We start from the raw sequence: 25,936 nt of genomic DNA, 5'->3' as shown, positions 1-25,936 counted from the left end.
TACTGATTTTTTTGCTAAACTTCTCAGCTATAATCCTGGGAGGCAAGACTGCTGAAGCTCCTTTTCCTAGATACAGTGCTGGTACCTGTGGAAGACAGGACATATACCTGAACAAAGAGACATTTTCTCTAATGTGAATTTGTGTAATGTGCAGAATTACTTGTCAAACATATTTTTGTGAAACCTATATGCTAACATTTATTTCTACAGACCCTTACTAAGGAATCATCACATCTAACTGTTCTAAGCTTCCACACCCAACTCACTCATGTTGCCAAGTCTCCCAGCTGAGCTAAAAGGAAGCAACAATTAAGCATTTTATTTATGTATTTTTATTTTTAATCAAGAATTAAATGGCACTTATGAAATCAGTTTCTATCACAATATGGTTTCCTGGTCTTACAAGGCCTCTTTATTTAGGCTAGCTGTTACAGTGAATTAAGCAAATAAGAAAAGAAACTAAGAGACTTCCAGTTGAAACACCACTTTTGCCTTCCTCTCTGCATCTGTATGTAAATTTTAGTTTCTATCCAGCTTCTATAATAGAATAAATTAATTTTTCTGTGTCATTCAGGTTTTCTTGCTCATCTTGGTTCAATATTTAAAATTGCTTCAGATCATTATCTTCCTAAGAACTGGGACCATTTTCTTTCTCACAGTGTCAGCACTTAACAATATACACAAAATAAACAAAAATTTTAACAAAATAGTTTAGTAATTCTTCACAGCCAGTTTAACAGTTCATAAAAATAATACTGGTAAGGCAACATAAGTTGCTTATAAAACACAGTTAGATACTTAAAAAAAATTTCTTTCTCAAAAGGTCACCTAAAAACAGGGAAGTGTTCATAGTGCTCCTGTTACTCTTTTGCATGCTGCCATGCTATCTTATGTTTTAGCTCCATTTAAAATGAAAACCGTGAGAACTGTTTCCTTTTCAAGTATTTTGCTTATCCTCAATGCTATTCATCTGACTTATTGCACAAAGCAAGAACCACAAAGGAATCTATTTTAAAAACATATGGAAAAAAACTAAACTGATTTATTTCATGGCACACCAGGACTTGTGTTTTATTTACATGCTGTTTATTGCAAAAAATCAGCAAAATGCACAATTTCTTTGAGAAAATTGCAAACATTTTTCATTGCAAGAAAAAAGCACATTTCCTTTTCAATAGTATTTTAATATTTGTACAATTATTTAGAATTAATTGAAAAGAGATTGTGTATTTACCTATAGAAAAGAAAGCTTGAAATAATAGGTAAATTTAGCCTATTTTATAAAAACCAAGACACATCGGACTGAAATATATGTTTGCATTTTTCTTTATTAAAATTATGGCACTTAATATTTATTAGCAGAAATAATAATGGGGCTCCACAATCAGAAGCAGTATCATTTTCCAAACATCGCATTTGTTCAAGAATGAGCCCTTATAATTTACTCAAAACTGAAGCAGTCTTCATCACGATTTTTTATTTTCAGATTACAACACTATCACAGCTGTATCAGCTGTGCAAGCTTGCTGTTCTTTATTTTCCTTTGTATTCTTTAAGTTAAATTGCAGTTTCACTGTGCTGTCAAGTAGACAACTGTAATAGCATGTCACTTGAAAATGTGTAACATTTATGTTTAATGTGGCTGATCCAGCAAAGAAAAATCCTTCCATTTAGCATTATCCTTCTATTATTTATTTTTTAAATTTTTTTACAAAAAGCTAATGTTGACCATATTGCATGACATTACCAAAAGTATTACAAACTATAAAAGAAAGAGTGTGAACTAAAAATAAGGTTTCTCTAGGGCTGTAGTGAATAACAAAATAAAAAGAGCATTACATTGCAGCACCTTTAAACATGTAACAAAAAACAGTGCTCTGTGTACACCAAAAATGGGTTACTGAGTTGTACTATTATCAATGTTTGTTTGTGGAAAAATATATATATATGTACACACACAAAGGCACACACACGGGGGAGGAAAGAAACTCAAGCATTTAGACGTCTGAAAACTGAGTTTTGGTGTTCAAAAAACAAAGAAATCATAAAACACCATATAATAATGTTCACAGATTTTATAACATCCACATGCATTTTTCATTAAACAAAAGATGACAAGCTCTAGGAAAAAAAAGAAAGTAAATTAAATACTTCATTATTTTATAATAAGGTAAATGCAATCAATGCATGACATGACATTGCATGTTAAATCAAGTATTAAAATAACTGTACCAGTTTACCGGTACTAAACTATCCTTTAAACGTTTACAATGTGATGCTGCAGCAAATTTATAATCAGATCCAGCTGATAAGGGTATTACTGTGAGTGGCATGAATTTCCACAGAACACAAAAGAATACAGAAATGCTTTGGAGCAATACCTCCAAAGTTATTTTAACTTCCATCCAATCTCCCATTTCATTGTATGTCCAGTCTTAAGACTAATACATTGAAAACGGACATTAGCCTTTCAGAAACATTATATTAAATGAAATAAATCTAATAAGGAGTTATAATTACAGGCTTCATCTAACAGAAAGCTCAGCTTTGGTTATATAAAGTGCAGTTCAATAATATGCCAATTAATCACAATGTTGTACAATACAGCTAATTTCTGCAGCTCAAATTCCTTGCAAATTCTAAAAAAAATATTCATGTTTTACAGTTTGCTTAACAGCAGGCTCAGTTAAGAAAAAAATCCCGTTTAAATAAATTTAAATTCTAGGTACTTCAGTACCATACACCTTTGTGCACTACGCTTCTAAACCGCTTGGAACGTGTAACTACTTGGACAATCCATGATCTGTACAATTGCATTTGTAACCCATCACATGAAACACTTATGCTCTTGACAAAACAGTTCCCTAACCTCTTCAAATAATTTATACTTTTTGTTGTATAAAGTTTTCAAGTTTTATTATGATACAAGCAGTACATTCCATCACTCTCATAGCAACTTCTGAAGTAAACCTATCATTGGGAATCTGTGGAAAAGGAAGCAAGTCAGGATACCTAGTTTTTAAGCTATCTACTCCATAAGCCTCCAATGTCTGAACGTCATTTGTAAGCCCTTCAAGTTGCTGACTGTACTCCTCTATTTTTTGTGCAAGGGCTGCTGGTTTTACATCTTTGTCTGACTTGCCCTTCACAGCGTAGTCAGCTGCAATCAACGCTAGTTTAGTAGAAAGGTAGCATTTAAAGCATACCCATTCGTTGGCGTTTTTATGAAGGTCATTTCGTGCAGCTGAAAAGTTAGCTCGGGCCTGCCTAAGCCATCGCCGTGCCTCCACAGGATTGCCAACAGACCTGAACGTAGGCGGGACAAAAAAGCGTTGCGAGTACGATGGCCCCGTGGAAGAGGGACACTTTTCTTTATACTGTTGCCTTTCAGATTTGTGGCTTGTTGCTTCCTGATTCCATGAAGTGTAAAATCTCTGAAATGAAAATTTATCTGACTGAAATCGAGAAGCAGAGGATGAAAATGGTCTTCTTGAGGCTCTATCCATATTTTGATCCATGAAGGCCTGTTTTTCCATCCTGTTAATCTCATTCTGTAAATGTTTGAAAACTTCATTAGCTATATCAAGATTCTCTGCATTTTTATCTGGATGCCATTTAAGATACAGCCTCCTAATAATCTTCTTTCTTTCAGATTCTGGAAGCTTCCAAGCCTGTTCAATCACAGATGTCACTTCTCTTAATATTTCTGGCAATGAATTTGACTTCATCTTTTTTGGGGAGTGATGTTTTGAGGACATTGTTTTGTGGCTCTCTCTACCAGCAAAGAGAGGTGGAATTGCCCTTGGTCCATGTGCTGGAAATTCTGTAGGACTGGTTGGGGTAGAAGGTGTACTATCCCTGCCTTGGGAACTTTCCTCTGGTCTGGAAAATTTGTACAAGTCAAGAGAGCTCACTATTTTATATTCGCTATATCCAATATCAATCTGGTAAATCTTCCCTAGAAAACTAGGACTTTCATCATCTTCTCTTTCTACTTCTTGTACAATGATTGCATAGGTATAAGTTGGTTGATATGATCCATATATATCACCACCTTCAGAATCAACAAGGTAACCAACATATTCACCAGGATAAAATACATTCATTGGATCCATAAGAAGAGTATAGTGAATTTCAGCTGGTATAGGAGTGCCAGGTGTTGGTAGTTCAAGTTTTGATGGCTCAGAAGAGTCATACTTCACTCCTAAACTGTCAAGCTTCTCACTGATCCGATAAATATCATTACAACCCAGCATGGCAATTAAATATGAGGTATCAGAAATCAGGTTGTCGGTTGCAGATTTTAAGGTCATGGCTAATGCTAAGAGAAAATTTATGTCTTTGCTGTCTGAATGCTGTATGTAAAGCAATATTACTGCGTTTCCATATCTCTTCAAGAAAGCAAATGTTTCACTTTTGCTGTGGGGAATAGGAGCAAACCCTTTAACTCTTAATGTTGTTTGCAACTTCTCAAAACAGGAAACTTTCAAACCTTCTCGCAAAGCTTTGCAAAGTCTTATTGCTTTTTCTTCATTAGCTAGAAAAGCATTGTCATTTTCATGCTTCATAATCCTAATGAGTCCTGTGATAAATTGTTCTGAAGACAACAGTAACTGTAACCTTCCTTGCAAGGAACATAATGCTCCAAACTGACAAATTTTGGGGGACTCCTCATCCAACTGTTCTTCAAGAATACTGCTAAGTAAGCGAGGCCTCAATTTCTGAGGGAATAACATTATCAATTTAGTGTGAAAACCATGGTCTTTGCCTAAGTAACACTGGCTAAGGTCAACAAGCATCTGCACACCAATGTTACCTTGAATTCTGCTTTTGTAGTGGGGTGCATCATCAAAAACTAAGATACTAGACTTTACCAACCTACCATCTTGACTGGGAAGGTAAAGGGCAAAATCCCTCATATTCTCAAGGTCGTTCCTAACCTTTACAGAATCATTCTGAAGACTTTTGAACAGGCCTGAAACTACTCTTTTAACTGTGCGCATTTCATTAGGATCCAATTGCTTTCCCTCTGAGCTCTTATATATGCGCCCTAGGACTTCAACATACTGCTTTGTTGAAATAATATCTTCAGTGCCCAAATGTTTAAATAACTGATGGAAAGTACCAAGTTCTAAAGGAAGTTTGTAAAGATAAGGTTTAAAATCAGATTCATACTCAAGGTTTATTACCACCTCTTCAGGCTTAAGGAGTTTCCAACCTTCTTCCACCATTACAAAAGAAACTCCTCGAAGCTGAAAGCGGAATTCCCTCTTCTCTGTACTAAGAAATTCATAAATGCTTCTTAGGACCTTGGCCCTAGTTTTCACCATGTCCTCATCCAAAGTTGTTATATTGCATATGTTCCTGCAGTTATTGATAACTTTGTCCAGAGGAGGGTCCAAATTAACATTCAGCATGGTTAAAACTTGCTCAAGTTGTTCTTGTGCACCAAGACTACTTCCCTCTTGCTCTTTGATGCTTAAAGGTGTTGCTTTCTCAGGAAGAATGGGACACGACGTCCACAGCAACTGCAACACATCAGTCTGCTTGAATTTAGGATTCACCTGTGCCCCATTGAATCGTATAAGAGGAAGTGTCCCATTAACTTCTTGATACTGGGGATGAAATCTAACAAATTCTGCTGGAGCTCGTTCAGGGCACAGAAAAGGAATTAATGACAATTCTTTCAGAAAATTTCCTGAGAAAAGGTCAGTTCTTTCTTGGAATATGTGATGAAGGAGGACATCGACAGTATTCTGTAGCGTTTCTTTAGACCAGTTTTCTGTATTTGCTCGCATGCTGATTTCCTTAGCAAACTGTAGTAACTGCTGCTGTGAAATGATGAATTTCAATCCAATATGTCGTAGAAAAGTTACCCATGATGGAAGGAATCCAGCTTGATTTTTTGGTTTTGTAAGTTGCTCTAGCTTCTTAAAAAAATCTTGAGGTATAAAGAATTTTTCAGGAAGCATAACTTCAAAGACTTTTACAGTCCTGTCATAAAAATATTTTGCAGGCTTTAACCTATTGCTTGCATCATGAATGATCAAAATGCTTTCAAGCTTTTCAAACAGCTGTTCTTTCATTTCTGAGGCTTCTTCAATGCTAGTTAGCCTATTCTTTAAGTAGATCAAATGTTCTAATTTTGCATCATAAGACAGACTTTCAATTTTTGGCAAAAGATGTTTCAAGTACACTTCAAGATCATCCACAGAGACACAGCCAAGCATAGTATACAAATCTTTCAAATGAACTTTCTCTTCAAGAAAAGCTGATGAAGTTGACTGTGTCCATCTATCTACTTCTACTGATGGGATGCTTTTTGTGAGGACATAACACGTCCCATATTTCGAAATGCTGATGTATCGACCACTAATGGATTTGTAACATGGAAGAGACTTTAAAATTTTAATGTCATCCTGAGATGTCAAATGACATAAGTTGCAATTGAAGTACATTAAAAGAGCCTCGAAGTCACTTTCTACTAACTTTTCAGTCTTAAAAGTTGATGTCTGTACCATATATTGTATGGCTTTCAGAATGCTTGAAGGATTATCTATATTTGCCGTACGTCCTGACAACAAAGGCACTAAAGCACTGTCTTTAGAGCAAATTTTGTTCAATGCCAGCTGAATACAGCCTGTTTTCATCAAAGCATGGAAGACTTTATCACTTTGAGCATTTGGAAAAACAGCTATGTGCATAATGCTGAGAGGCAGTAAAACATCACACTCTGGTACAACAAGGTGATTGGCTGAGACAGTAAACTTTACACCTGGGAGCAAAGTCCAGTCCTTCAGAGTGTCAACAACATTGTCGAATTTTGCTTGCATATCTTCTTGCTCTTCCTTAATATTTATAGACTCACTGATAAAATGCCAGGCACTTTTAAGCCAAGATTCACTAGCAAAGTTTTCCTTCCACTTCATACAATTTCTAGTTTTATATTCTCTAGGCAACACAGATGATAACAATTCAGCAAAACTTCTGATATCAAAGACTTTTGCTACTTCACTGCTAAGCAGAATATTGTTGTATCTCAAATACAATGTGTTCATAAAGAGATCCTTGCGAGACGGAATCAGTTCATGGTATGTTGTCAAGAACTTTGGTCGCTTTGAATCAAAAACTTGCAAAACGTTGTCAAGCGTAAGAAGGAGCGGCAAACCCTCAATTTGGATTTCATTTTCTTCTGTATCTTTAAAACAGTAGTCGACCAGGAGTTTTAGACTATGGAAGAGTTTCAAATTTGTCTGCTGAAGACGACAGGGTAACTTTCCAATGTGGCAGTTAGAGTCTGGAAAAGAAAATGTCATCAAAAATAATCGGACATCAGCAGGTGTCACATAGGTGACAGGAATATCTGCATCTACCAAACAGTGGTAAAGATTTGCAGTCTCATCACAGTTATATACCAAATTAAATCCAATTTCTAAGAGTAGATGCTTGAGTCTATAAACATTTTCAGCCACTGTCTTCCGTGTTGTGATGTTGTATTCTGTATTTTTGAGGTTCTGCAATTCATCTTGTAGCAAATTGTCAAAGAATGGCCTGCCTTTGTTCGCAGTAGACATGTTAACCCATGTGATGATAACAGCAGAATGCAAATCAGAACCATCAACATTTGGAGCTCTCATAACAGGTAAAAGACGCTTCAAATCTTCATAAATGCAACTGTAAACTGCTTTCACTAAACAATACCAATCTGGCTGAATATCAAGTCTATTAACTGGAAAAAAGGATAAAAACTTTTTTAAAGTGTCTTTCACAGCATGAATAGGTGTGTTTTGCAGCACTGATACTGTAGGATCGGTACCTGGAAAATACCGTTTCTTCAGCTGAATCAGCAGTTCAACATAGGCCGGTGCTATCAGTGCTGTCATTAGACTACTATTCCAGTCACTTCTTACTCCAACACCATTATCATCACGCCACAAGTTTCTTCTTGCAGAATCCAGAGCGAAGTGTCCATTCACATGAAAAGGTAATCCAGTTTCTAATGATAAAGGTAAGAAACAGAATGCTCTATGGGGTTTTTTGTAATTATGAGTAATGCAAGCTGCTACTCCACCACGAGGAAAAAGAGTAATATCCTCATTCTTGTGGGCTGAAACTACACTTTTGGATACCTTTTCCATGGCGGAAAAGCCTGACCTGTTACAAATTAACCAAGTTGTAAGATTTCCTTCAGAGTCTTCAGTATCCATTGTGTAAGTAATCTGTTGCACAGGTATTTCACTTAGCTGCTTTTTCTTAGTTACACTGTCGATCACAGATGCATGGAATTGCTTTCGTTTCAGTCTGTCTCCATCAGTGATTTTGCCTTGTACAGAATAAAGCACATTCAGTGCTCCTGTTGTTTTTTCTATCTCACAAATAGAAATTTTTTCCATATGGTTCAAAAACATTAAGAGTTCTGCTCCATCTGTACGCAGCTTATCTAAAAGATTTTGGACCATTCTATCTGAGCATGGAACTGAGGAAATTTCTGATACTTTCGCCATTTCTCCATTTCGAAGAGGAAACCTAAACATCGTACAATTATCCAGTTTAAAGTGATCTCCTAAGTAGAGGTCCAGTACATCTGAGAACTGTGTTCTGAAATCTGCATCTAAATCTCTAAACATGCGGCCAGGACTTGTTGATGTTGAACCAGGTGCATATCTTGCATGAGGATCAAAAATACAAAGTATATCATTGCCAGACAGGAAAGACGGGCAATCAGTAATATGGTAAACAGAATTGAAACCTATACCATATTGTCCAGTTTTACAGGGATTTCCTACTTTTGTACCTTTTCCAAGGTTCTGAATTCCCCGAATATCATCTTCTGTAAAAGGCTGATTGTTGTAAACACACAGTGCTGGTCCTTGAAGTGGTGCCCATTTCTCATCAAATATTCTATCGGCTGGATGCTGTCTAGGATCAAACACAAAACAGATCTCTGTAGCTTTTGCATCATCTGCATTCTGAAGAAGCTCTTTCAGCATTTCTTTTTCTGAAGGGTATGCATTCAGAATGCTTTTAATTCTACTTGTCAATTTTTCTTTCTGGCCAAATTCTGTTCCAAGGGTAGTAAAACAGATATTTGATGCGTATCTTTCTAAAGCTTTATGGCGTTTTGGTATTGCTCCAAGCTTCACTGCAACTTCTCTTGGAATATCGCCATGACAATACTTAACAGTTGTGTCTTTAACTTTAATCCATGGACAGTCATTGTAACACAAAGATTTTGCAGGCAGAAGTGCAAGATGAGTATCTGGCAACAAAATATCACCATACTTTTTCTCACAAAATTCCTGCTTCTTCTCTCTAATGAGGCCCCATATTCCTTCACTAATTATTCTCCTACAGAGCTGAAAGTTGTCTTCGGTTAGTTGTTTGGTCCCTCTTTCCTGATTTATGAATTCCAGAACTGCAGCAAAATCTTCAACTGTAAAAGCCTGTCTGACACCCACACTTTCAAACAGCTCACGGAAACTATTTTTATATTTGTTAGGCAACTGATAGAGATAGGGTGCTGCTTCAAAATTCAAATGAAAAGACACTTTTTTTGGATCAGCATACACATTCTCAACCAAAATAAAGCTACAGTTTGTCAGCTGTTCAATTATCATGGCTTTTGTTGATTCGCTCTCTAACATTGCTTCATGTAGATATTTGTAACAAGCATTAGTGATATTTTCTTGATACAATGTGATTCCATCAAATGACTTTGCAACTTCTTCTAACTGATTTATGACTAAATTAACAGGTGGTTTCTTCAGTAAACCCAAATATTCTTTGACAGCTAATGACAAAGCACCACAGCCTTTAAAAGAGTGGGAATTTTCATTAAGAATTGGTTGTGTGAGGCAAACTATATCTTGATGATCAGCAGTGAAAAGATCAGTTGCTGAAAACATCGCTTCAGGTTGAAAATCACTGCCTTTCCAGTGCAGTGAGAAACCTGCTGGTTTGCTAAGGAAAGGAAGGAAAGGAATGGTTTGACATTTTGCAGCAAATTCTTTAGCTCTAGGATCTCTAGATTTTAGTTTTTCATCAATAAGACTCAATATAGTACTGCTTCTGAGACAAGCTGCAGCATGATCAGTCTTGTTAATTTCAGCTACAGACTCTGCACGTTCTATCAGATCTTCCCATAAAATATCATCTTTAGCCATTCCCAACTGAACTAGTTTAACCAAAATAACAGGGTTAAGATAATCCTGAGTGGTACCATAAGGAAATCTTCCATCTTCAGCATCATACAACTTTGCAACTCTTCCTTCAGGATGGATCAGTCTTGATGGTGTAACTAATGAATGTCCATCCAATGAACAGGGAATACATGGAGTAGCACGAAGAATTCCTGAGAACTCCTCAACTTTTTCATTGAGAACGTAACACATCAAAGGATCACGCAGCTCTGCATCAATCTCCTGAACATTAGGGAAAAATACCTCAGAAAAGAACTGTTTCTCAGTGAAGGTGTTCTCCGATAATATGTATTTGCATCCTGCTTCTTCAAATCCTGTCTTTACCCAGGATGGGAGATCTACGGCACACAGATTTTTGGAACCAGTTTTTTTAAGGTACTTCAGAAAGATCTTAAAGGCTGACGGCCCAACATCTGGCCGCTTCAGTATAGAGTCATCTAAAAACCTTACATTCTTCATGGAAACCCAAGACAAACCATCAGAAAACACTTTAATCCCTTCTTTGCTTTTCATATGAGCTATGTCTTCATAAAATCCTTGACAAATAACAGAAAAATCATCATGAACTGAATCAGGATCTGGCCAGACTGCACAGTAACTGTAGTCAACTAGCTCACCATTGATTGCCATGTCACGTAAAACACAAAGGGCTTCTATGTAGGCTTTTACAATAACATGCCTCATGAATACTGTATTCCATCTTCCTTTCCGATTTGAAGTAACTGCAAAGCAGCCATTTATATGCAGAGGTAAGCCTGTTTTTATTCGCAGAGGTAAATAGCAGAATACTTCTCCTATCGTGTTGCAATTAGGTTTCACAATCCACTTTTGATCCTGGGTTTCAGACAGCAACACTCCTACTCCACCACAGGGAACCAGACCTAGTCTTCGTCCACTTTCATGTAAAGAAAATTTCAAAGCATCTCCAACATCCATGCAAGAACATATAAGCCATGTTGTTGAATCTACTGTTTTCTGCGGCAATTCATCAGCTGATCTTTTCATCTGTCCTGATTTAGCCATCTCAAAGAAAGAAGCTGGATCATCTTCAGTACCTCTGAAAAGTGGAGACTGTAAATCAGCAATCCGCCTAAATACATGATGAAATTCTTCTACTACTATCTGTAAGATACATGACGACTTTGGTGTTTCAGTGGGAAGCTTTTTGTTACTACTGCTGCAGACCTTCATGAGTTTAGCCGCTTCCTTTAAAACACTTACATTTGGTGCAGTCAAGGCTTTAGAAGAACACAGATTTTTTCTGATCGTGACAACATCTTGTGCCACGCCAGGATCATCTGCTTCAATTTTCAAGTATTTCAAAACCATTGAGTTTACACTCTGAGCAAATATTATCAGTCTATGACCACAAATGCTAAATTCATCCACAAGAGAGTAAATGTCTGCTGTATTGTAAGATGTACTGCTCACTTCACTCACTTTAGCTTCCTGCTGAGTCCTAAAGGACAGCCTGAAAAGTGTTCCTTTGTAGCTGTAGGGAGATTCTACTGTCAGTGGTAGCTGGCAACCAAAAACTCCTATAAATGGCTTAAACTGATTTGGAAATTTTCGCAGTCTTTTCTGTTGTTTACTCCAATTGATTTTGATCCCTGGGTTAGATTTATCTCTGATGTGCTTACTTATATGGTTGACATTTGGATCAAACATAATCATGAACTCACGGCTCAAAATAATAGGAACATCAGTGATATGATAAACAGAATTGAATCCCAGTCCAAATTTTCCTACTTTGTCAACTTCACTCCTTTTTAAAGACTCTCCTAATCGAGTTATATTTAGGAAATCAGAGTCGGAAAACTCAGAATTATTGAATGACCACAAAGCTGGACCATGACATGCTGCCATTCCTGGATCCAGAAGGTTCTCCCTTATATCCATATTTCGTCTCATGTCAATCAGGAAATTACATTCAGTTGCATTAGCATCATCAGCATTTTGAAGAAGTTCTTTAAAGATATCTGAAATGGAAGGGTATTCTTCCAAAATGTTTTTAATTCTTACAGTCAGAGGCTCTCTTTGCCCAGACTGCTCAAATCCCATATTCTCTGGATTAATCAGTCTTGTGCTAAGGCATGGGACATTTAACCACTCCGCGGTTTTCATCGGTATGTCTTCATGCACCAAAATTATTGGTTCAACAGAATCTTCAAGTAAATCATTTAAGTCATCAACTTTGATGTCACAGTAACAGCACTCATGAATTGGCCTCATTGCAAGTTTATAAGGAAGTTTGCCACTGTATAGCGGCATGGGTGTGTGCAGACTTGCAGGAATCTGATTGCTATACAGCCATCTTATGATGCTCAACATAATGTGAAGACTTTGCTTACTCTCTTGCTCTGAGAGAGACTGCTCACTCTTTAGATATATTTTCTGAATGACCATAGAAACATGGTCTGGGGTTAACTCCTCAATTGAACCACAACATTTAAACAACTGGTGAAACTTTGCCATAGTTTTTGGCACATAATGTAGATAGGGTTGGAGATCAAGATCAGGAACTGACTTTATTACTGCTTGTGTGAGAGAACAAAAGGTTTTACCTGTCCAAACCCAGGGAAATTTCAGGGCTTTAAAAGCTTCTTTGCCTTCTTCTAGATGATCATGCATAAATCCATAAATCTCAAGCAAGATATGTTGAAATTGATAATAGTCCTCATCACTGAAGGTTTTAGAACCATGCCAATCAACAACCACCTTGAAATGTTTCAAGACTGCTTTTATGCTGGGCTTGGTGGGGATGCCAAGTGCTTTTTCTATATCCAACAGTACATTTTCCACAAGAGGAACTGAGGAACCAACTAAAATGGCGTGCGATAGATCACACATTTCTGGTGGTGAACAGAGATTACATTGATCTCCTTTCCAAACTAAGGATCCGGGATAATTTGGAGGCCTTTCCTTACATGCAGGAATCCATTTTATCTTTTTCATTGCAGCTTTTGTTTCAGATGAGTGAAGCAGCATATGGTTTTTGTTCAAAATCATCAAGAGAGTTTTAGCTTTTCTTAACAGTAAATCATGATTGGTGTTAGAGTCAGCATGCAAATTTTCAATTTTTTTTGCCACTCTCAATATATCACTTTCCTCAAGATTGGCTTCATTTTTTAAGCCTATTTGTCTCAGTGAATGAAGAATATCTGATGATGTAAAAATAACAGGGGGGAAGCAAATTTCCTCCTCAGCATAAAACAAATGTTGCAGAAGTTCTACCTCAGGATCAAAAAGTTCGTTTGCTGACATGATCTTTTCTGGTGAAATCTTAATAAACTTTAGTGGTGTCAGCCAATCTATCACATCTGTACTCTCATTTTTAAGAAAAGTCAGATTTTCAAGAACCCATTGCATTATCTGTGTTGTTTCATCATATGAATAAAAATCGCTTCTTATGTCTTCTATAACAAACTTCAAGCAATCTGTGCTTTTTAGCTGTTCTATTTTCAGTAGATTAGCTAAGCGAATAGTTGCTTCATCACTGCTGTCAATTATTGGAACAGAAAATCTTAGACCAGGAGGAATTTTGGCAGTGTGGTGCAATACCTTACTACCTTTCAGTCCTGTAAAAACGGGGACACTTTCATCAGATGATTTCTCGATTTTTTTAAATATTACCAATTCCTGAATAATTCTTTTCTCTTTTTCACTTGCATCCGTTAAACTAGCTAAGAATGCCCTAAGAGCATCTTTATGTGCTGGGGGGAATGACGCAACCTGATTGCATAGTTTCTGTAAGGACATTTTTTCCATTATTTGTAAAACAGCACTTGGCAATGGTGGATGCACATATTTTTTTATAAGTGGATGTTGGATAGAAATATCCAGTTTCTTAAGTACAACTCCACCAACTTTCTGAATAATATCAGCTAAATATTCTGGGAGCTGAGTCTCAGATTCGTCTTCCAGAACAATAGGTGATGGATTCCTAAATCTAACCAGTTCCACTGATGTTTGATTTTCCTCCAGCAGCGTCGTGGGGATAAGCGGCATTTCATCAAACACACTCAAGTCATCAGGAAAATGTATATATAGATTCTTCCAGACCATCTTAAGCCAGGAAACTGATGGGTGCTTTTTTCCTTCCAAACCTGGATACCACTGTACCACCACATCTCTCCCAGGCCACACACTATTCATAACTTCTTTAATGAGCCGGGCAAATCTCTCTGGGTTCAGAAGCTGCAGCTGAGTGCATGGCCTCCCTGAAAATATAGCAAAAGGGCAAAGCTGTGAAAATCACAAAGCAGAGTTACATAACAAAGTGCTTCAGGGGAAAGAAGAAAAAGGAAAATAAGTAGAAGAAAAAAATCTAAAAAACTCTCATGCCCTGCCTTTTTGTGGAAAAAACCCTGTTTGTTAAATAGGACTGCAAATACCAGCTTCCTTTGCTTTCAGGAGTTAATTAAAAGCAAATACATTCCATATTAGTATAAAAATATTTAAAAAATTGAAAATTATCAGTATGTTGTTACATTTGTTAGTTTAACACAAGAGTTTTCAGGCATACATAGCAACTAGAGATTTAGTACTGAAGTTGAAACTTCAAACATTTTTTTGTTTGGTTGATGTTTTTACACTACTTATTTGCCTAGTGGTAAAAAAAAACATTATTTGTCTCTAATTGTAAATGTTTGAATAGATTTGAAAGATTATTTATTAGATATAGCAAAGACTGGCTCAAGTGCAGCTGGTCTTACACTAAAACTTACAAGAACCTAGACTCAGTTGTGCAGGAAGTGCTGAAACTAAGTCTAGATGTATAAGCTTTTATTCTTATTATCGAAGTCCTCACTAAAAGAAATACATCTTTACACTCCTGTCTTAATCACCATTAGAACAGCTTATACTTAAAAACTACAGGACTTCAGGGGGTAAGAAAATAGCACAGGATATAAAAGTACCACTACCTCCCAACAACATCAGAAACAATGACAGAAACGGAAGCAAGACATCTATTTGAATGTCAGATTTTGTCCATCTAGATAACACTGCCATTTCCTTAAAAGCAACAGTCCAAATAAAGATTAAGATCAATTATAGACATCCTTCAGAAAAATATTTTTTCCTTTTACTTCATGCCTACAGAGCTATGGGTTCTGTTAGTTCTATTGAACAGAAAACACAGGCAACACATCAGTCCTGTCAAAGTGAGAAAAACTTGCAGAAGCGAAGATAAGTATCTACTTAAAAGCTAAACCTAAATCCCTTTATTTGAGAAGTTTACAATACTGTTTTAAAAACTACACATGTGATCTCAAAATACTGGAAATCTTCCTGCATATGAATTTATTAAAAGAAATATATAAATAAACCAATGAAAACATTGGTAACTTCCATGTAACATAACTATAATGTTTTCTGCATCAATATGCATTTTCCCCTCCACTTTATTTAGAACTCTTTTTATAATTATCTTTGGTTGCTATCTCTTGGCAGCTCTATTTGATAAGTTTTGTATACAAGAAAGTTGGGGTAACGAGAATAGCTAATCACCAAATTCACACAAATATCAAGCTTCAATCCAAACCAATACATCTTCAGTTAATAACCATACCTGAAAATCCCCAGAGAAGCTGTTGGGCTAGAATATAATCAAATCCATTTTAGAAAACATCCTGTGAGCTACACATTAACACACTAAATACGAACAGTTATTAACTAGAAGAATACAGTACACAGATTAAAAATAAGAATCTACTTAAAAGCTAACCCTAAATCCCTTTATTTGAGAAGTTTAAATTACTGTTTTAAAAACTACACATGTGATCTTAAAATACTTATTATTTGCAACAGACAACTTCTATGGCAGTGCAGTTGTACGTCACAATTATGCAAAATAACAGAATGAAGAATAATTTAGGAGGACATAGAATGAAGAGAAAAGTAGGCCACTACAATCTCAAGAAGGATTAACTAAATGTATTTAAGAATTTCTAGAAGATTTAGAAGAATAACTGCCATATTTATTTACAAAATATGATCTTCCAATCAATGACAGGCATACTACCAAAAACAAGTCCCTAGAAAAATGTCATTCAAAGAATCTGCCAGAGGAAAGGAGAGACAAAAGCAAGACCTTAAATGTGACCAAAAATCTTCCCAGTAACTGACAGACTTCATTGCAACTCTGAGACCAAGCCTGGAAGTGGAGGAATGTCCTAGAAGAACTCAGCAAGGAATTGGTTTAATAGGGGTTTTTTTATTTCTGTCACCTCTGCTTTTTCTGTTTAAGATGTATTCAAGCAATTCTGCTTTTTAAAAGAAATTTTTCTTTACAATAGTTTCAGACTTGTTGTCTTCCATATTCAATAAAAGTCGCAGCATCAATTTCATATCTTCTATACATTTTATATTTTTTTACATATTTACACATTTTAATCTATGCAACAAGTCACTCTCAATCCCTTTAATTTTTTCACAGAATCTTTGCCATACTTGAAAAATTTATTGTCTTGCCTCAGAATTACCTTATTTTTCTATTACTTTTGATAATGAAGGAATGATCAAAACATGGAAAAAGGAGGAGGTTTACAAGTGAACAGGAAGAATGATAAACAGAAAACATATAAAGAATTGAAGGGGAAAAAAGGTCAGAACACAGACAGAAGAAATAGAGACTGAATGACTGAAGACCATGATAAAAGTTATCATGAAAAGCAAATTAAGACAATGAATTACAGTATTCTGTGTCTAGTTCTAATGTCTTCAGTCTAAAAAATAATTCTGAAGAATCAAGCAATGAAAAAAAAACCAAAAACCCAAAGACAAGAATCTTTTCCTGAAAAGCACATTTTCTAGACACTGAAGAATAGCTCATCATATACTAATATTATTTAAAAATAGGCTGAGGAGTAACTTGGTTTGCAAATTGTGTTTACGTGAAAGGACTTCTGAGACTCAGGCTTCAAATTTACCAATCCAGTGCATAATGAATCACAAGAGTGAAAAGGTAAATGCAGACAAACTGAGTAGAATGGATGCCAAAAAAATTTAACTATGTGGGCAGTTAAATAGAGAGGCATCTTATCTATAGATGCAGCAAACTGGTTCACCAAGTCTTTTGATCATGATTGGAAGCATTTCAGTAGCTGCACATTGACACAACCATAAACTATGAATTAAGACTCAGGAAACACATTGCAAAGGCAAATACTACAAATACAAAAAAGAATTAAGACTGTCTTAAGTGGAAGAATACTATTTAAATAAAATTATTAATCCTTGAACACATGCTTTACTAAATGAGTATCTATTATTTTATTGTAAATTTTCATTCTTCTTCCTTTGCCCTTTTGTTCATTTATAATTTTCATTTGTGTCATTTCCAACTCAAACAATACAGTCTATCGTATCTTAAATTTTTTTTAGATGACTAACTTATTTATGGGAAATCAATTTCAAAAGAGACATTACTTTAAACTTGGGGGTAGAGCTAGTCTGTTCAATCATTAGAAATCTGTTTCACTAGAAGAGAATACAAAAGCCACCTTACCCCGGCTTTTGGCAGCTTCTTTCAAAGCAGCGAGAACTTCAGGCTTCAGGTCATCAGAGAGTAACCTTCCCTCCAGGCCAGGAAAGAGTGATCTAGCACATCATGGGGAAAAAAAAAAAAAGAAAAAGAAAAAAAAAAAAGACCCCCCACATTTTAGCAAGGCATCATTTATTTATGTCACTGCATAGACATTACCAGCACGGGAATCACCATGGTAGAACAGGAACATGCAAAGCAATCACTTACACAGAATAGAGCTCTCACTAGGTGTTTTCTGACAAATGAAAAAATCATACATTTAGAAGCAGAGAGTCGTAAGAAACTAATCTTTCCAATTACTCTTCTTTTCAAACCAAGTCTAAGTAAGTTTTCTTTTCATAGAAAAACTGGGATTGGAAAACTATTTTCACCCATTTGTATTCTAATAACAAAACAAGAAAAGCTAAAATAGCACCTACCATTCTATGTCTCTTAGAAATTCTGTTTGAAACTATACAAAAAATGCAAAACATAATTCTAGGATTTCACACAGATATGTGGATTTCAAAAGATCTGCAGTCAATAGTTAAAATTATTGTGCCAAGAGTCAGTCTCATCCTGCTCTTCCATCACTTTAGCACTTAAAACTAAATAGGTTTTTAGTGCTTTGGTATTCCTGAAGTCAAAAATAAATATCCAGTTTAATTCTGACAGCAGATATGTTCGTTAGACACAGACAAACACAGAATCTTGTTCTTCCACAGTGTTAACAGAAAGAAATTCATAAGAGCTTATTTCACCTTCTTAGCAGGCTCCAAATTTAAATAAGCAAAGAGCCAATCTCCTAAATTGAAAGTGCTTTAAAACATCTAACATAAGAAATATATCATACTTAAAAACATTAGAATTAAAGATAGTTAATGTAAACAAGATTAGAGGCAAATAAAGCATTACTGTTTCAAATTTCTGTTTTATCATAGCTAGCAAGGAGATTTATGCCTGGTATAACATGCTTTTTTTATCAGTTTTCCATTACTAATCAAATCAAGTCCATTACCAACATAACATGAACTGAATAAGAAATACTGGTATCATTCAAGTTTCAAAAAAAAGTATTTTATGACTAGTCTGAAGCAGGGCTCCAAACTGTTAGTCTCATTATGGGTATGTTTATACTAGCTTAACTTCTGGAAGGAGTAACAAAGTGAAAGAACACCAAAAGATAAATCATCTCACAACGGATGCTAGAGAATTATTTTTTTTTTGAAAGGCACTAGAATCACAGGCTCTGAGTAGATTTAATCCCCTGACAAATAACCTGAATTGTTCAGAGCAAGAAAGATTGTGGGGTTATGATTATGAGTTTAAGACTATGGAGCTTCTGGAGCAAGTCCAGCAGAGGGCAACAAGATGATTAAGAGACAGAAGCATCTCTCTGAAAAGGACAGGTTGAGGGAGCTGGGCCTGCTTAGTCTTAAGAAAAGACAACTGAGAGGAGACCTCAACAATGTATACAGGCATCTGAAGGGAGGATGCCAAGAGGATGGACCTAGGCTCTTTTTGGTGGTGCCAAGGATACAGGCAATAGGACAAGATGCAACAGGCAGAAACTGATGCACAGGCAGTACCACCCAAACATAAGGAAGAACTTCTTTACTGTGCAGATGACCACGCACTGCAATAAGATTGCCCAGAGAGGTTGTGGAGTCTCCCTCACTGGAGATATTCAAGAACCATCTGGACACAATCCTGTGCAATGTGCTCAAGGATGGCCCTGCTTGAGAAGGGAGGCTGAACCATATGACCCACTGTGGTCCCTTCCAACCTTACTCATTTTGTGATTCTGTTTAGAATATAGCAGAAAAACAGCAGAAGCAGACCTGAAAATAATCAAATTTCTCTCAAGCAACATGGAAAGACAAGCTGCCTACATCCAACTGCTTTTCTTGAAGATCTGCTGTCCATATATATATTCAAACTCCCATTTACAAAAGGACCTCACTTGGAGTACTTTTTACCTTAATAATACCAATCTGGGCACACTCCAGCCCACCTTTACTTCCTAATAAACAGTCCACAGAGCAGTAAATGCAGCAAAACACACACCAAGTGTCACATTCTCTCAAACAGAGGATTTGGAAATTAGTGGAACTCTGAGATAAAGGAGAAAGAGGGGTCATTGTGAACATACATGTGGGTAACACTTTGTAAGGAGGAACAGTAAGGCCTCTGGTGTGTCTGAGTGACTTCAAGCAGTACTTCTTTAGATATCACTCGGAGACTGGTCCAGACTTAACAAGTATTTAATATCTGCATAATCCAGTACAGACATAAAAAGCAGTAGTTGTGCTTTCTCCTCAGTGACCCCAAGCTCATTTATTCCAGCTAGCCTGCTCTTTGCTATCCCCTCTCCAGGGTCTGTGCAACTTTTTTGTCTAATGAAATGAGAACTAAATTGGAACACTGATGCATGTGGGAAATAAGCATGGAAAAAAACTAATTGGAGAGAGACTGGAAAGAACAAAAGGAAAGCAGATGTAAAAGACAAGCCCTCTTCTTTTCATCATAGTATCTGCTTAATTCCTGAAACCAGCCCTTCATTGAAATTAAGAGTGTTGTGATGAAAAAAAAAAAGCCTGAAGTAATCTCAAGCTTTAGGTTTAATAAAAGCTCTTATCATTACCTTATTTAATGTAATTCCTAGTATCCATGTTTCTAACCTCCTCTTATTTATAATTCCCAGAAGAAGGCAAACTTGAAATGTATCCTGACATATTCCCTTAAAGCCTAGATCACACAATTCTTTTATAAAGTTAAAATGGCAAATAGTTGTCAAACTTTTCAAATGAGACATATGCACACAAACATATATATATATATATACAGAAATTTGAGTTCTATCTGTGCATTATTTCATTACGATACAGGTTGCTGCATACCTTGTTTGCTGATAAGCGAATAACAGTCTGAAGCTGTTTTAACATACAAATTTAAAAAAACCCAACCCACAGTATTACAAATATTAAGCATACCTGGGATATTCTTCTGAGGTTATGTAAACTACATCCTGTTCTGACACAGATGAGGAAAAAGGAATAAAATTCCCATTCTGTAAAGGTAAAAGCTCCAATCCAATCAGTTCACTGTAGACTCCATCAGAAAGCACAAATTCTAAAAGATGAAGCTTTTCTTCAGCAGGTCCACTGTGTCCAGATTTCCTTAGCACTTGCCGTACTACAGCAGGAGTGACTTTTTTCACAGCTTTAGCAGTAGAAATAGTAAGATGCACTGCACTAGCAATATTTGCTGGTACCTTGGCAATCTGCTTCCCTGAATTCTGGAGGTAGTTGAGAACAGACTGTGTGTACTCCAAACTCTCATCTACTTCAGAAAAATGCACCTGCTCCACCTTTATCCACTGATTACTCACTGAGTAAATAACTGTATGCTGGAGCAGCTCTTTAAAGAGAGGTACTACAATTGGTTTCCAGGGTACCCTGATTTTGCTCTCATCAGGCCATAACCTATAAATTCTTTCAGCTGACAATGGAAAATCTGAATTCTTCTCAGTCTCCATTCGTTTGATAGCTTCCAAAATAAGGGTTGTATATGCCTTTGGCACTATATTTACCACAAGAAGATCATTCCACAAAGCTGCTGGATCTCTCCACTGATCCAGCTCTCGCCATTTGATACTCCTCCTATTGTCTGTGAGACCAAAGAAACCACTAACATGAACAGGGAGTCCAGTTTTGCTTTCCTCACCTGGAGGCAAAGGCAAAAAACAAAATGCTCTTCCTGAAAAGTCTGCTACAGCTCCATTTTCCTCCCCATTAGTTGATAAAGACATGGCTATTCCAATAGTAGGAACAAATTTCAAGTCATCAGCTAAACAATCCAGCTCTGTACACATTCCTCGACCACCTACACAATTACATACTAACCAAGATGTTTTCTGTGCGTCCTTAACACTCTCATCTTCTACAACTATATTTACATGGTATGTCACACAAGTTATACTATTGCTTGGAACTTTCTTACAATACTGATTTATTGCAGTTCCCAGGATTTTGATAGAATTGGGTCTTTCGTGTTTCAAGGCCTTGTTCTCACTGGCAGTTACTCTAAAAACCAGCCTCTCCGTTCCATCAGCTTCCCTAACATGCAACGAAACATCTTGAACACTCTTCAAGAAAAGCAATACTGTGTCTGCATCTGCTCTGAAGGATTCGAACAGCTCCAAAACCTTCTGTTTGTCATAAACATTGCTGCTCAGTTGGGAAGGCTGCAGACGAAGTGGGAAACGAAAAAAGGTACCAGGAAAGTTTCCATTCTTAAAGGTTTCCTTAGTGCTGCCAAATACACCAATGAACGGTGCAAACTGGTCTGTAAGTTCATTTATTTCCTTGCTATCTTCTTTTAGATTCCAACACTGGCCTGACTCATGAGGTCCAAAAAGGGTTTGATGGGGATCAAGCATTCCAATCTGGTCACCGCTGAAAATGCTAGGGACATCTGTATACATAAAAACAACAATTATTGATAATCCTAAAACAACATACTTTAAAGATACAGTCTTAAGGAACAAATTTTTAAAAGGGCAAGACAAAAACGTTACAAAACTGTGTTGAACTGAGTATAATGCCCAGGGAGGTGGCTGAGTCACCATCCCTGTGGAGATATTTAAAAGATGGGCAGATGTGGCCTTGGTACCATTAGGCTTACAGTTGGACTCAATGGTCTTAGAGGTCTTTTCCCATCTACATGATTCTATCATTCTGATAACATTCTGATAACTCTGTGCTTACTGACAAAGACAAAACAAGCACACTCCTATTATGCAATTAAATATATAAATACTCAATCAACTATTTGAATTCTAGCAGACAGTGAGCAACGGAAAGTACAATTTCTTTTGACTCTATACTTTTATGTTTCCAGTATTTTCAAGGAAAAATAAAACCAAATTAATTTACTAAATATGTATTCTATTGGATTCCTACTTTGAACATCTCAAAGGCTGGCAAACAGTAATCCTGTACACTTAAAAGCATAAATTTCCAGAATTATCAAACCACTGAATGTATTAATTTTTTTCATGTTCAGCTAAGTAAAATATTGTTAAAAAATATCCTGTGTCTTACAAACTCACTTTGCAACTTAAAAATGTTATTTCAGCAAAAATTGCCTCATCCTATACTATTATAACTATGCAGAGTGTAAGCACAATTTATGCTGCTTCTGTACAGCAGTAAAACATTTTGAGAGAATAACAGGTTTCAAGACTGAATATTACCAACTTGTGAAACAGTATGTACTATCTCTTTCAAGTGTAAATGTGTATATACCTCTATTACATAATATCCTTTCTAGCATTTCTGCTTATTATACAACAAACCTGCAAAAAATTTTCAGTCTAGTAAGGAGAACTTTCACACTTCTACTTTTATAGCTACTCCATATTATGGGCCTCTACAAAATGAGCAGCAGTGCATAACTTAAATACCAGTGTAAAGGAATGTTCCTTTCAGTATAAGTACATAATGACATAATGACGCTACTAGAACAAACAATCTCCTCCAAAAACCTTCAAAATCAAAACGATACCTTACAGATTTTAGAACAGGAACGCTTCTTAAGAGAATTTAGCCAGTGATCTAATTTTAAAATGCACTAAAGAGATAATATTAAATGTTTGATGAATATCTGAGGTAATTAAACAATTTAAAACTTCAACATTTTCATCTTAAAGTAACTACTGAGAGTACCTGTTATATGATAAACTGAATTAAAGCCAATTCCAAATCTTCCAACTTTGAGAGGATCATCTTTCTTCCTGCTTCTTGCTATTTCCTGTATACCATGCCAGTCCTCCGGGGTGAAAATTGCATCATTGTACGCATAAAATGCTGGCCCTTTAATAAATAGGCAAGTGTTAAAAAGATGACAGAATAAAACTATTTACTGTTTAAAATTTCTAGGAAATGAACTCACAGGACTGAGAAAGCATTTATTTGAAGTACGCATGTGGAAATTAATTGGGGAAGCTATGACTTAAGCTGACACCGAATTACACCTGGTAATGAAAGGGACGTATAGAGTAGCAGCAAAAGCAAAACCAAGGAAATGGATATACCTCTGTATATGGTAGTTAGATTTATATTCTGATGTGGTATTTAATTCTGGTGTCCACATTTTAAAAGAATGATTCTGGAAAACTGACCAGAAAGCTGAAAACAACAAAACTTCTGAAAGAAGTGTCATGTAATACAAGGCTTAAATTCAATCTGTTAAGTTTATCAAAAAGATATCTGAAAAATGTACTAATCACAGTCTACTAATACCTCCACTTGAAGAGAATACATGGCAAGGTATAACTGTCTGTCTAGAAAGTAAGACAGACAAATTCAAATTAGAAGACATAATAAGGTTGATTAATAACTGAAAAAAGCCAGAAGCAAATAGTAGTGGATCATCCATCACTGAAATCTTCAAATCACAACTGAAAGCCTTTTGGGATGATTATGCAAACTAATTTGTTTGTTAAATACATAACTGACCTTTATCACAAAAAGCCATATTAGATAATATCAAAACCTTAGAGTAGCAAGAAACTGAATTTGCAGTATACAGGTAGCATGGAGGAAAGTCTGGTACAGGGGCAGGAGAATAAGAGATGGGGAAGAAAGCAGATCTGCCAGGGCAATGATTAAATGTAAGGGGCTAGGGTCATCTTCACATTAAGAACTGGTGTGCTGGTTTGGCCTGGGATAGAGTTAATATTCTTCACAGTAGCTGGAGGCTACTGTGCTGGAAATAGCATTGATAACGCAGGGCTGGTTTAGTTATCGTTGAGCAGGGCTTATACAGAGCCAAGGCCTTTTCTGCTTCTCATGAGACCCAAACAGCAAGTGGGCTGGGAGTGCATAAGAAGCTGAGAGGGGACATAGCCAGGACAGCTGACCCCAACTGACATGCATATTGAAGAATAATGACCAAATTTTACAAAAATTATTTTTACCCTGATATTGTGCCATGTCCTTTGACCATAAAGTTTCTGTTCCATACTGAGTTTCGTCATATAAAAATCTAACCTCTGTGGCACCAGCATCTTCTGCATTCTGTATCAGTTCCTGAGGCAGAAGAAAAACAACAAAACAAAGTATGATGCAGTAATGATGGACATATTATAGCAATGGCTTTCTAACTTAAACAGTAGAAAATAATAAGCGATTATCTGAAGTGTAATCATTTTCATACTTTTCAACCAAAATAATTTTATTCAGTTTATCTGAACAACAATAGGCTTCATTATAAAATGAATATTCAGACAAATACTATAAATATGATTTGAATTTGGAGCTCAAATACCACACAGAAGCAGCTACAAAGTTGAGAAGCTACTAAACTGTTTCTACTACCATATTATCCTGAATCAGAGCTGTACAAGTCTCAAAACAATAAATTTGTGAGAAGAAAAAAAGATTTTTTTTTTAATTTATCAAAGTTTACTGTTAAGCCCACAAAAACAGCTGTACAACAATAGAGAAGCAACAAGTCATAAGAAGGCAATGCACAGCACTCTTCTTTATATCAAATGAATTACGTTCAAGTTAACATTTCACAGTATGAACCAACCACTGAAAAGCCACGGTGCTTCTAAAACTCCTCCAGCAAAGGGCTGCAGAACAGTTCTGACCAGTTACTCTCTCAGTCATGAGCCAACAGAGCAGCTCACCTGTCAAATGAAACCCACAGACTGGAAAGAGGCTTATATTAAGATTGAGTATTTGTTAAATAGTATTAATAGTGGTGACAACTATGGAAAACAAAAATGCCAGCAAACTAGTTCTGTAAACATGACTATTAATAAAATATGCCTATCCAGTCCTATTTTCATCAATAGCAGACACATAAGTATGATTATAAATACCTACAGGATTACAGCTTCACACAATTTACATTGAATCATCACAGTGTATCAGGGCTCTAGGCACATAAACACGCATACACAACACACTTGTGTGTATGTTTATGTGGGTGTATGCAAGCTTGGCAGTTCAGCTGAACTGAAAAGTTATGTGGATATATCACATGCAATGTATTTGTGAACCATAAATTTCATTTGATTATGCATAAAAAATAAAAGACTTCATAGCAAGATGAACTTTTACTTAAAATATGCATCAACTAGCAGCAGGTATTTCAGATTAGGTTGCATTCAAATAGACTGTTGAGAGTAAAATAA

General features: G+C 36.1%; 1 protein-coding gene across 2 annotated transcripts in view; it reads right to left on the bottom strand.

The window, feature by feature from the left end:
• Positions 1 to 321: 321 nt before the first annotated feature.
• The window catches only part of SACS (sacsin molecular chaperone), a 61,896-nt gene continuing 36,281 nt past the window's right edge, over positions 322 to 25,936 (bottom strand). Inside the window, exons 6-10 of one of the 2 annotated variants that reach the window (XM_017831587.1) lie at positions 24,710 to 24,821; positions 23,457 to 23,603; positions 20,721 to 22,203; positions 17,710 to 17,801; positions 322 to 14,419 (exon numbers count right to left, since the gene is read on the bottom strand). In XM_017831587.1, the coding sequence (XP_017687076.1) occupies positions 2,883 to 14,419; positions 17,710 to 17,801; positions 20,721 to 22,203; positions 23,457 to 23,603; positions 24,710 to 24,821 (13,371 nt within the window). In that variant the 3' untranslated portion in view covers positions 322 to 2,882. The remainder of the gene's footprint in view (positions 14,420 to 17,709; positions 17,802 to 20,720; positions 22,204 to 23,456; positions 23,604 to 24,709; positions 24,822 to 25,936) is intronic. The other variant, XM_017831588.1, reaches the window with a different exon arrangement.

The sequence above is a fragment of the Lepidothrix coronata genome, unplaced genomic scaffold, assembly GCF_001604755.1.
Source record: "Lepidothrix coronata isolate B3197 unplaced genomic scaffold, Lepidothrix_coronata-1.0 Scaffold193, whole genome shotgun sequence".
Classification (NCBI taxonomy): Eukaryota; Metazoa; Chordata; class Aves; order Passeriformes; family Pipridae; genus Lepidothrix; species Lepidothrix coronata.
This window is presented reverse-complemented; position numbering and strand designations above follow the sequence as displayed.